This window comes from Panulirus ornatus, chromosome 1 (genome assembly GCF_036320965.1).
Source record: "Panulirus ornatus isolate Po-2019 chromosome 1, ASM3632096v1, whole genome shotgun sequence".
NCBI classification, from domain to species: Eukaryota; Metazoa; Arthropoda; class Malacostraca; order Decapoda; family Palinuridae; genus Panulirus; species Panulirus ornatus.
In genome coordinates, this window is record NC_092224.1 from 95,037,115 (window position 1) to 95,049,945 (window position 12,831).

Genomic DNA, 12,831 nt, shown 5'->3' on the forward strand with positions numbered 1-12,831 from the left:
AAGAAAACCCCTTAAAGAAAAAAAAATTGTGCAGATTGTTGGATTTCCGGGGGTGATAGGATGTTTAGACGGAACTCATGTCAGAATATTTGCATGAAAGGAGTTTGAGGCCAAATCTGTCAACCCGAAAATGACAGACAGCATCAACGTCCAAACAGTGTTTTGACAAAAATTGTAGAATCCTAGACATTGTTGCATGGTGGCCGGGATCAGTGCATGATGATTGGATTCTAAGAGAAAGTGGAGGACTTCATACAATAACTTAAAGGGAAACTATTCCAGCTGGGAGCCACCATCTCCTGGGAGACAGTGCTTCCCTAAGTAACAAGTGGTTTACTCGCTCCATATCTTCTACCTCAGCCTAGCCCTCAATCCAACTACAACAGGTTTGTCTTGTAAATACATATGCCTATTATTCTACATAGAAAAAATAAAGACCAATTATGATTATTGGTAACTAGATTAAGTTTGATATTACATATTAGACATTGAATATAGTCAGTTATGATAAATTTCAAGGCCCATAAGAAGTGTCGTGGAGAGGGGAATAGGCCTATTTTAAAACTCCGTCTTAACATACTCCAAACTGAAATCAGGTGTGCAGTTTATGTACCTCTTAGAATGACAGTCATGTATTTGAATATCGAAACATTTTCTAAGCTATTCACGACACAGACCAAAACTAATAAAGCTTCGTAAGAAGCATAAGGAGAAAAGCAACTTAAGATAGTACCTAAATGATAATACTTGGGGCTACAGATATGTCCGCCATGGAGTGGAGAAGACGGGCGGAATCACCACTGCCTTCAGACTAAATCAGTTGGACAGGTTCAACACTGAACAGTTCTTCACGATACACAGTAGAAGCGTTTACAGAGTGCACGACAAGGTGGCTGGAAAGGATATAAAGAATAGGTCTAGTTGGAGGGTTGGGATAGGCTAAAACTAGGACACGTTGATTACTGTCAGTACAGAGTTCTCATGACGGTAGAGCTCTCCCCATACTGAACCAATGGGTAAATACAAACAGGTAAACAAGGTAAACACTAATAAGTTGTTTAATTTGTGTAAAGTGTTTTGGATGGGTGTCATGAGTGAAAACTACCTCGCTAGAATAGACGTAGCCAATGAATCAATGTGGCAGAATTTCTTAAGCTTGCAGTGCAGGTAATCCTTTTCTGAGAAACGCTATCAAGGTGACGCTACGCTAGAACCATGAGTCTTGTACAGTTCTGATAAACAAGGGAATTAGATACACTATGATGAACTCGGGTGTAGTATGTTACAACATGTGTTACAACCTTATACTGAAGTTTGTGGGGTAATTTAAAACCACAGTCTGTATGTAGCTGTCAAATATGGCCAAATTTTTGGAAATGATATTGTCAAGACTCACTTTTAAGAGTACGTACGATTGCTAATGTCCAATTCTCGCTTGTCACAATGTCTATGTTCTGATACCATACTGATTTATGTCTGTGCCTATTCCTGTGGTAGCTGAGACGGTATGGGCAGCTGAATACCCCATCCATCGACCAACGTCGAGTGGAAGGAAGATGAGGAGCTGCTGCGCTCAGGACTCGGGACTTAAGCACGCCCGTATAACAACTATGCTACGGTAGCTTGTACGTAAATTCCTCTCTTACAGTATTAATGTAATGTATTACTTTTACGTCATACCTTTAGTTTTCTGTGTTCTACCACTATAATGTCTTCGTGTTGAATGATATCAGTATGATATATTTAAGCTGAAAAAGAGTGCAAAAAATTAAGCGAGCATCAGTAAACTTAGGAAGAATATGATGTTTTGGGAGGAGGGTAATAAAATGAGAACGACGAAAGAACAAATGGGAACATCGCTGAAGGGACACATGGGGAAGTGGTAACTGGTAGTGAGTAGGAGATGGAGTGAGTATTTTGAAGGATTTTTGAGTGTGTTTCATGATAGGGTGGCAGATGTAGGGTGTTTGGGTTGGGGAGGAATGCGAGGAGTCACGAAGAGTGTTTTGGTGGAAAGAGGGAATAAAAGCCTAGCATAAGACGAATTGTGGCAAGGCGGCTGGAGAGGATGGTATTGCAGTTGAATTCTTTCAGAAAAAGGGTGTTTGTTTTGCTGATTGTTTAGTTAGGATTTTCACTGTATGAATGGATCATGGTGAAATGCCTAAGGATATTGGCGGAATGTTTTCATAGTGCTGCTGTTTAAAGACACGGCGGACAAAGGTAAGTGTGTGAACTACAAGTATAAGTTTGTTAAGTGTGCCTTTTAAGTAATACGGGAGAGGGGTGGTTAAGTGGGTGAAGGCATGTCCAGGGAGTCCGACTTAGGAGCAATGTAACGTAAGGTGTGGCGGAGTTTGTGTGGATCAGGTGTTTGCTTTAAAGAATGTGCGCGAGAAGTACTTCGAGATACATAAATATTTGCATGTGTTATCAATGGATCTGAAGAGAGCATATGGTAGGGTTGATAGAGATACTTTGTGGAAATATGGTATGGGAGGATAACTATTAGAAGCAGTGAGTAATTTTTATCAAAATGTCAGGCGTGTGTGGGAGTAGGTAGAGAGGATAGTGAGTGGTTCTGGGTGAAAGTGAGTTTGCGTTAAGATGTGTGATGTCACCATGGCTGTTTAATTTGTCTGCGAATGGGACGGTGAGGGAGGTTAATGCATGGGTCTTCGAGAAAGGGGCGGGTATGCAGTTAGTAGGGGATGAGGGAGCCTCGGAAGGAAGTCAGTTCTTGTTTGCTGATGACACAGCAATGGTGGCAGATTTGAGTGAGAAACTGTAGAAGTTGGTGTCTGAGTTAGAGTGTATGAAAGGAGGAAGTTAAGAGTAAGTGCTATAAGGTAGAAGGTTATTGCTAATGACCTAGAATTGCAAAGGGGCACATATGTCAATTGGTTTTTGAGATAAGATAGAGAAAATTTAGAGGAAATGCGAGTGTTTTAGCGACAGCGAATAAAACCATGGAAGCCGAAGTGAGTCATAGGGTGGGTGAGGGGGCGAAAGGGTCTAGGACCATTGAGGAATGTGTGAAAAGAGGTTTTTATACAGGAAGATGAAAATGGGTATGTTTAAAGGTACAGTAGTCCCAGCGATGCTGTATGAATGCGACACATGGGTTAAAGAATTCAGCATTTATCAGTTTCTTGCTGATGATCTCAACTTGTCTCACAAGTATCTCTCATACTGCTCAGGGAGATTACCAATAAGGTGGCCAAAGTTCATAGCAAGGGTAGAACCAAACTCAAGTAGAAACCAGTTTTGTAATTCTCCTTAGGTACACAGCAACACAACACAACACGGCAACATTTCGTGACTCATGGGACATTCTCAAAGATCAAAGGCAAAACTATTGAACAGTACGTTAGGCTGACACATCATTGGTTGACCACCAATGAAAGTTGGTTGCATCAGGTAAGCCGAGCGATGTCACCAATTCTCGTCTTACCCTCGCTGGACAGGTCAGGCGTTGAACACTCGGTAATACAAGAAGTTCGTCAGTCTGCAAGGTTCATGCTCTGGGATCTCTCCTTATTATACAGGGCCTCGAGTACCTGAAGGCGTCTAGGGTCGGGTGAAGTGTCTTAGGAGAGATCCCCAAGTTCAGAAAACATTGATAAAGTGTCTCGATAAGATTACAGAAGATGTAGAATAACAAACGTTGTTTATCACTGAGATGCCATCATGGGTTGACATCTCTCCTTTGGCATGGGCCCCTTAAAACCCCAGCTTGCGGTAAGACCCATGAAGGGCCCCATGCTAACCTGTTACCAGAGCCTTTTCTTGACCTCTTAGCGGGACCCTTCCCTTTCACCCTACACACCGCTGTTCTCTGCATACTCCTTGAGCCCCTGATAGACCAGACCATGCGTCACCCCTTCGGTAACCTTTACCGTCTGGACGCCAATTTCCTTCACGTCGTCCTTGTTTCTCTGCTCGTCATCGAAGAGCAGCATGTCACTGTACTCCACATTAGTTATTTCCTTGATTCTGAAAACGAAAAGAATAAAAGATTTATGGCAAAACGCAGCTCTGTTCCCCCAAGAAAAAACAACAACACTCTCCTCAAAAAAGTGATTCTGGAAGAACGGGAGTATTTTAATCAATGATCGGCCTCCTACCGCCATTCAGTACCCTCTTACGATCTGCCCCTAGCAGCGTACCCCACCGTACTGGTTTCAACTTATATACCAGACCAAAACAAGGCCCAGAATGAAGCCTTGTGTGACAGATACCACATCTCACATCCCGGAAGATCGAAAAAAAAAAGAACATGACTTCACCCACTCAATTACTGTTCTCCAATGTAACGTACAAGGTACACTAAACAAACGTGTACTTCTGTAGTTCCGACACTCACCCATGTCCCCCGTATCTTTATGCAGTGGCACTATACAAGCATTCCGCCAATCCTCAGGCACCTTAACTAACTAATCAACAACACAGACACCCACTTTCTTGAGAAATTCAACTGCAATCCCATCCACTCCAACCGCCTTGCCATATTTCCTCTTACGCAAGGCTATTACTCCCTCTTTCACCAAGCTACTTGCCATGACTCCCACCTCACATTCCTCCCCGACCCCAAACACGCTCCATATGCTACCCTGTTATGAAAAACACTCAAAAATCCTTCAAAATACTCACTCCATCTCCTCCTCACCTCATCTCCACCTGTTACCACTTCCTCATTTCTCCCTTCACCAATGCTCCCATTTGTTTCTTTGTTGTTCTCGCGTTATTACCCTCCTACCAAAACATCTTATTCTTCCTGAAGTTTCTTGGTAATCGATCATCCCCAACGATCATTTGCCCTCCTTAGTTACATGAGAAGTGTAACAATACCTTTATCTGTCTTTCCAGTCCCTCCAACACTGATCTATGAACCTCTCATATTTCTCTCTTCCACATACGGTCTCGAAAGGACCCCATAGTCTGTTGCTATTTGACTTCCCTAGTATTCCTCTGTAATAAGAACCTTACATATTGAGATTCAAAAGTGTTTGTTGGTTAGCTCGGCTTTTTTTTCTTTTTTTTTGACATTTGACCTATGAACAGCAGGTTCATTAAGGCGGTCAACGTCATAGTATAGCCACCTGCGGGAAAATATCTTTGACACTTTCTTCAGGGGGTTGAGGGTAATTCTAAGACCCTCCCCCACATCCCTTATCCATCCATCTCTTCCGACTACACCCACATAGCCCATGACTTTTAAAACCTAGGGTCTCATTTAGTGATCACACCGTAGACATATTTTATCACAGATAGAGCATGACGTACCTCTGAAGATGAGTAGTCTTCTTGGCCTCGTAGATCTCAACGCATGTGAAGTATCGGTTCCATTTGAAGAGTCTCAGGAGATCCGTGGCCAAGTCAGAACGCAAAGCACGAGATGCAACAGCTAGGGTATATTGGTCCTCGTGGAGCGTCTCCAGTATTTGGGGTACATCCTCAAAAGGCTGAACGATTTCATTGTCACCATTCACTATCTTCCCATTCCTGAAAACACAAATTGACTTATCTGCTGTGACTGTTCGTGAGGAAAGTGGCCCTGGAAATGTGAATCTGCTGTGACTGTTCGTGAGGAAAGTGGCCCTGGAAATGTGAATCTGCTGTGACTGTTCGTGAGGAAAGTGGCCCTGGAAATGTGAATCTGCTGTGACTGTTCGTGAGGAAAGTGGCCCTGGAAATGTGAATCTGCTGTGACTGTTCGTGAGGAAAGTGGCCCTGGAAATGTGAATCTGCTGTGAATGTTTATGAGGAAAGTGGCCCTGGAAATGTGACTATACCCATATGAGTATTATGGATTTAGAGTCTATCCTTTATTCTCCAAAGTCTCGATCCCTAACCTTACCTCATGCGAGTGGATGACCTCCTATGTTACCCGCGTGATGGTTAGCTGGACACGTCCTCCCTTGGCTGTGTATACTTCAACTTCCATTGAGGCAGACGAATGGCTGGAAGGACCAGCTGATTAACCCAGTCTTGGAAGGACTGGTCATACGTTCTGCTTTTCTGGTAAAGACGGCGCGAAGAGTGTGAAAGGTCCTTGATGGTACTCTGAAGGACGAGGAGGAGGTCGAGATAATGAAAGACGAGGAGGAGGAGGTCGAGGTGATGAAGGACGAGGAGGAGGTCGAGAGGATGAAGGACGAGGAGGAGGTCGAGATGATGAAGGACGAGGAGGAGGTCAAGATGATGAAGGACGAGGAGGAGGTCGAGATGATGAAGGACGAGGAGGAGGAGGTCGAGGTGATGAAGGACGAGGAGGAGGTCGAGAGGATGAAGGACGAGGAGGAGGTCGAGATGATGAAGGACGAGGAGGAGGTCAAGATGATGAAGGACGAGGAGGAGGTCGAGATGATGAAGGACGAGGAGGAGGTCGAGATGATGAAGGACGAGGAGGAGGTCGAGATGATGAAGGACGAGGAGGAGGTCGAGAGTATGAAGGACGAGGAGGAGGTCGAGATAATGAAGGACGAGGAGGAGGTCGAGATGATGAAGGACGAGGAGGAGGTCGAGATGATGAAGGACGAGGAGGAGGTCGAGATGATGAAGGACGAGGAGGAGGTCGAGATGATGAAGGACGAGGAGGAGGTCGAGTAGGATGAAGGACGAGGAGGAGGTCGAGATGATGAAGGACGAGGAGGAGGTCGAGATGATGAAGGACGAGGAGGAGGTCGAGATGATGAAGGACGAGGAGGAGGTCGAGATGATGAAGGACGAGGAGGAGGTCGAGATGATGAAGGACGAGGAGGAGGTCGAGATGATGAAGGACGAGGAGGAGGTCGAGATGATGAAGGACGAGGAGGAGGTCGAGAGGATGAAGGACGAGGAGGAGGTCGAGATGATGAAGGACGAGGAGGAGGTCGAGATGATGAAGGACGAGGAGGAGGTCGAGATGATGAAGGACGAGGAGGAGGTCGAGATGATGAAGGACGAGGAGGAGGTCGAGATGATGAAGGACGAGGAGGAGGTCGAGATAATGAAGGACGAGGAGGAGGTCGAGATGATGAAGGACGAGGAGGAGGTCGAGATGATGAAGGACGAGGAGGAGGTCGAGATGGTAATTTTCCAGAGCTGACGTCACTGGAAGTAGCTTGCCATCAACTTTTGCGTGGGGGGGGGGGGGTGATTCCAGTTTGTTTGAGGGCGTTCATCTTAATCTTTGCGCCCGGGGGAGGGATTCCATTTGTATGAGGGCGTTCATTTTAAGCTTTGCATTACCGTAACGCTTGTTTACCAATGACGTCTTAGCTACGTCTCTTCGTTGTATATCAGCTGACTGTTCGACGTTTTCTATCTCATCGTTGCATCTGCCCTGACGATGTGATCACACGAAATTGCACTTGGGACCTTATCGTGTGTCATTTTCCCAGTGGTTTTATGCTTACACTAGATCGCGTGCAAGACTGTGACCTCTTGCTATATATTTCATTGGACTGAACCAGGGCATGTGAAGCGTCTGGGGTAAACCATGGAAAGGTCTGTGGGTCCTGGATGTGGATAGGGAGCTGTGGTTTCGGTGCATTATTACATGACAGCTAGAGACTGAGTGTGAACGAATGTGGCCTTTTTGTCCGTTTTCCTGGCGCTACCCCTCTGAAGCGAGAGGCAGCAATGCTGTTTCCCTTGGGGCGGGATAGCGCCAGGAATGGATAAAGGCAAGCAAGTATGATTATGTACGTATGTCTTTGTATGTAAATATGTATATGTATGTATATGTGCGTGTATGGGCGTTTATATATATATATATATATATATATATATATATATATATATATATATATATATATATATATATATATATATGTGTGTGTGTGTGTGTGTGTGTGTGTGTGTTTGTGTATGAGAGGATAGGCCGTTCTTTGTGTTTCTTGGCGCTACCTCGCTGACGCGGGAAACGGCGATCAAATAAATACATATATATTTATATATATATATAGTATCACTGTTGATTTTATGGACAGCTAACAATTTTCAGTAAACAAGATGCAAGTTACTTACGCATCCTCGGAGAATGGACCCATCATTTCTACGCCCACATAAAATGGCCACAAAGTGTAATCTGTTGGAAAAAAAAAAAAAAGAAATATAAGAATTATTAAGAAAGGGAATGTGTTCGCGATATGTGAAAACTTTTGTCAGACTTTTCATTCGTATATGTGATGGGCCCCAACCAGAGCCTTACAGAAGTGAGAGTGGGTCCCTAACCAGAGCCTTGCAGAAGTGAGGGATCCCAACCAGAGCCTTGCAGAAGTGAGAGGGGCTCCAACCAAAGCCTTGCAGATGTGGGGGGGGGGGGGTTGTACCAGCCAGTGCCTTGCAGAAGTGAGGGGCCCCATCCAGAGCCTTGCAGAAGTGAGGGGCCCCAACCAGAGCCTTGTAGAAGTGAGGGACCCCAAGCAGATGTTCAAGATGTAAAGTGTACTGTTTACTAAATATCGTATTTTGTTATAATTATTTCGCTTCCCAAGTTAACGAAGAGAGAGAGAGAGAGAGAGAGAGAGAGAGAGAGAGAGAGAGAGAGAGAGAGAGAGAGAGAGAGAGAGAGAGAGAGAGTTCATTGTGTTACATAGCTACACAGACCCATGGTCCAAAGGAGGTAGTCTAGCCTAAACAGTATTGATGATTGATGAAAAGAGTAATTCAGTACCGGAGAGTGATAGGTGATGACCAAATTTGATTTTGAACACGATAACAGTGTTGTTTTACAACGTCTTGTGGGAGCTTATTCCACGCGTCAGTAATGTCGTGGGTGAAGAAATATTTCGTACGATCGAGATTGCCTCGGTCGCTTCTGAGTTTTAGTCCATTTGCTCTCGTTGGCAGTGCTGGTGCGACTGGAAAGAAATTTTCAATATCGACCTTGTTGAATTTTCTGTTAATTTGCCTCAGAGCCGCCTCTTGCTTAGAGAGAACAAATTTAATTTCTCGTAGTCTGTCTTCATGTGGCTTGCTTTGCAAGGAAGGAATCGGGTTAGCTGCTCTTCGCTCTACTGTTTCCAATTTAAGAATATTCTTGCTTAAGTAGGGGGCCCAAAACTGCACTGCATATTCAGAGTGGGTTCTCTCTAGGCTTAGATATAATGACAGTCACAAAATCACATGCCATGATTTTGTATGCTAAGTTTCTATTAATAAGTCCTTACATCCTATTTGTTTTCGTGGCAGCTTTTCTATAATACTGGGAGAATTTGATGTTATGATACCGGGAGAATTTGATGTTGTAGTACCGGGAGAATCTGATGATACAATACTGGGAGGATTTGATGTTATGATACTGAGAGAATCTGAAATTGTTGGAGACAGTAGCCCCCTAATTCCATGACACAGAAAGGGTGTCCTTTATCTTGTACCCCATCAGATCATAACTGATGTTTCTCGTTTCTTACATGCAATAACTGACATTTATTGACAAAGATTGGCATTTGTCAATGTTTATACCAATCAGCTGTTTGATTTGCATAGATCCTCTTGTAATCTTAGTCGATCTCCTTCAGTTCATGTGGCATTACTGATCTTTGTGTCATCTGCAAATGTGGACACTTAAAGTCATTCGACCCTGCATCAATATCTTTAATGCGAATGTTGAAAAGTGTAAGATGGACCCCAGATCAGACCTCTGGGGTACTCCACGCGTCATGACCCCTGTGGTGATTGATCATTCATTACGAGAGAGAAACACTAAAAACAGTTGACAGAGAATATGAGGTAAGGGGACGGAACAGTCCCGCCATTACCAGAAACAGGTCAGGAATGTTAGGTGATGGGATCGCCTGATTGAAAGTAATGTATTCCAAGCGCAAGAAGTGGCTTAGCAATAGATGACAAAGAGTTGGAATTCGTGTATTGTGTTGGGGGAATGTTCTAGATATTGGAGTTATGGAAATAGAGCTTAGGGGAGACGTAGGACCGCCTGTTCTGACCAGATGGGTAAATGGTAACACGGAGGGAAAGGGAAGACAAAGGAAGGTGGGGTGGGGAAGAGGAGGATATGGTAGCACAAAGGGAAAAGGAAGAAGAGGAAGAGGAGGACTAGGCTTCGTAATAGGAGGCAGCCTCAAGTCTCAGGAATTGGTGGAACAGGACCCGTTCACCTAGTACATAATGGGTGAAGCAGCTGTGGCTGGGAATAAGTGCGTAAGGGTGTTAATGATGTATACTCGTCCAAGGAATTCTGACCATCTAGACAACAGTGAAGGTAACATCTGGATGGTACATGAAAGTAGGTAAACACGCGCTTCTCATAGATAGTAGAGTACTAAGAATGAGGGAGTCCAGTTACAAAATATATCTTTCTGTATTATCTGTAATGATGGAGTCCAGTTGTAAAAGATATCTGTTTGTATTATCTCCATTACCTCGGCCACTTATCTAATGAGGTGTTTGGATGTGTCCCTGCGATCCGGCGTCTGGCTGCTTCTGCCTCTTAGAATTCCAGTATGACGACCCACCACACGAGGATGGACCGTCATGATACCCTCCCTCTTCCCTCGAATAGCGAAGCTATTTTCTTACCTTAAAAAAATGCGATCTGCAAACTCCTGACGAACTTCAATTAATGTCTTCAACCTTCTCACTTACTCAATTTCTCTTCACCGGGCATGTGTCAGCCATGTCATTATCAAAATGAAAAAAAAAAAAAAAGTGCAAGAACCTCAATTCTCATGGAGACGCGAATTCGAGTGTCAACAGAAATGTTGCCTATACCAGCATGTCTTTACATGCTTCACGATCATAGGGACTGATACATCAATATGTTTAGATCTTATCTTCACACATACTGACATGTGGGTGTAGAACATCATGTATGATATAACAAATAGAAGAAAAAAAATCATGATTTTTGTAGTTTGATGATGTGGGACGTGAGGAAGTAAGAAACCAGAGGTGAGACTAAGCTGTAAAAAGGGGGGGGGGGGGGGGGGTATGAGCGTGACTAGGCTGCAAAATGGAGATATGGTCGAGGAGAATATTCTTAAGAGGTCTACGTTATCTATAGCATCATGAACCGGGGAACAAAGTTCGGCAGCCAGCAACCAGGGCATTGTAGTGGAATGCTTTGTGATATCTACTATGAGGGAGTGGGAATATTGGTATTTACTTTCACTTCAGTCTTATCCCTGGGGATAGGGGATTAAGAATACTTCCCACGTATTCCCTGCATGTCGTAGAAGGCGACTAAAAGGGGAGGGAGCGGATGGCTGGAAATCCTCCCCTCTCGCTTTTTTTTTTTTTTAAATTTTCCAAAAGAGGGAACAGAGAAGGGGGCCAGGTGAGGATATTCCCTCAAAGGCCCAATCCTCTGTTCTCAACGCTACCTCGCTAATGCGGGAAATGGCGAATAGTATGAAAAGAAAAAAAAAAAGACTTTTACTTCAAAACAGAAATCTAAATTATGACTGATTTGACGTTGGGTTTAAACACCTGTGAACGAATGATGAAACACTTACCGAGATCAAAGGCGATCAGTTTAGGTCTCTTCTGCAAACTCATCTTGAAACCTATTAAATTTTTTTGTTGTTTGTGGGAATTTTCTGCTGCCACCTGAGTGGGTTTTTTTTCCAGCCGTCAGCTCTGGCCAGCAAAAATACTGTGCATGACCCTCCAAGTCTTGGACACTCCTGCCACCGTGGACGTGTAGGAGAACGACCCGCTGCAGGTAGCTATTGGAGCAACACTGCTCGACTGGTCCCGTAACACGCAAGGAGAAAATTGCTTTCCAGGTCGTGTAAACACAGGGGTTGCCACGTACGTGACGAAGGCCGCTGTTAACAGCGCCCAGATCATCCTGATTTGTTGGACTGATAATATGATCAGTTGGACGAGGGTTGCGTGGATACAGAGAGATACAGCTGGTGGTGGTGGTGGTTGTAGGTATGTCATACAATGAAAAGGCATGCAACTGTAGTGAGGCCAATGCTCACCCTCGGTGTAGAGTAACCGCCAGAGCTCGCCTGTCCTTTATTCAAAAAAAAAAAAAAAATCAGAGTAAATTTGTGCTAGGCTTGCATAAATAGACAAATGCTTCGTACAAAGTATAATTTCTAAACCTAAACGCTCCAACAGTTTACAGAGGACATAACCAACAAAGAAAAGTCTCAAAATCCTTCCACTCACTAAATCTATAAGGATACTTTACGATCCCCCAAGGCCAATAATAATCTCAATAGGTTCTGCTACATATAAGCTATCCAATGACTTTGCCGTCTCCTTTTGTGGGCACCGTTTCATATTAATTCGTAAAAAAAGAAAAAAAAAACAGGATTTAGTTAAAAAGGATTTGGTTAGAAAGCTGAAATCCCTAAATGTAAAGTATCCTTATAGACTTAGTAAGTTCTGATGTGATATCGCTGTTCACCAACATGCCTGTAAATGATGTATTATCCTTTCTCCCAGACATCATGGGAAACAACAATGAGGTCTTCCCCACGAAAAAACAAATCAAACTAATAAGATTGTGTGTAGATAATTCATCTTTTGTGTTTGAAGGCAAACGTTGTACACAACAGTTCGGTACGGCCATGGGTAATCCCCTATCCCCTGTGTGAGCAAATATTTACATGGAGTATTGTAAAAGCCATTTGCTAAACGCTTATTCATAAAGGAACAGAACATAGTTTGGGTCCGGTATGTAGACGACGTATTTTGCTTTTAGCCTAATAATCTACCCATTAAGGACTTTCTGCATAAGTTAAACATTATTTACACATGAAGTCGAAATGAATAAGTTACCCTTTCTGGATGTAGAGGTCATCAAGGATAATGGCATCTTAAAAACTAAGGTTTTCAGAAAACCTACAAATTTACTGTCTCATGTCC

The 12,831-nt window shown here is 43.6% G+C and overlaps 1 protein-coding gene across 1 annotated transcript; it reads right to left on the reverse strand.

Annotated features, from left to right (window-relative positions):
- Positions 1–3,267: 3,267 nt before the first annotated feature.
- LOC139752888 (magnesium-dependent phosphatase 1-like) lies at positions 3,268–11,873 on the reverse strand. Its single transcript, XM_071668959.1, has 4 exons — positions 11,463–11,873; positions 8,014–8,074; positions 5,287–5,505; positions 3,268–3,996 (listed from the first exon to the last, which is right to left on the reverse strand). Exons 1-4 carry the CDS (start codon positions 11,503–11,505, stop codon positions 3,822–3,824), a joined length of 498 nt encoding a protein of 165 aa, XP_071525060.1. The 5' UTR covers positions 11,506–11,873; the 3' UTR covers positions 3,268–3,821.
- Between the last annotated feature and the right edge of the window lie 958 nt (positions 11,874–12,831).

What these genes read in the sequence shown, in the direction of transcription:
- LOC139752888 (XM_071668959.1), bottom strand. Translation starts at nt 11,505, where the DNA reads ATGAGTTTGCAGAAGAGACCTAAACTGATCGCCTTTGATCTCG. An exon ending in GGTCCATTCTCCGAGGATGC is followed by an intron (nt 5,506 to 8,013) that starts GTAAGTAACTTG and finishes TTGTGTTTTCAG; the next exon opens with GAATGGGAAGATAGTGAATG. An exon ending in AAGACTACTCATCTTCAGAG is followed by an intron (nt 3,997 to 5,286) that starts GTACGTCATGCT and finishes TTTCGTTTTCAG; the next exon opens with AATCAAGGAAATAACTAATG.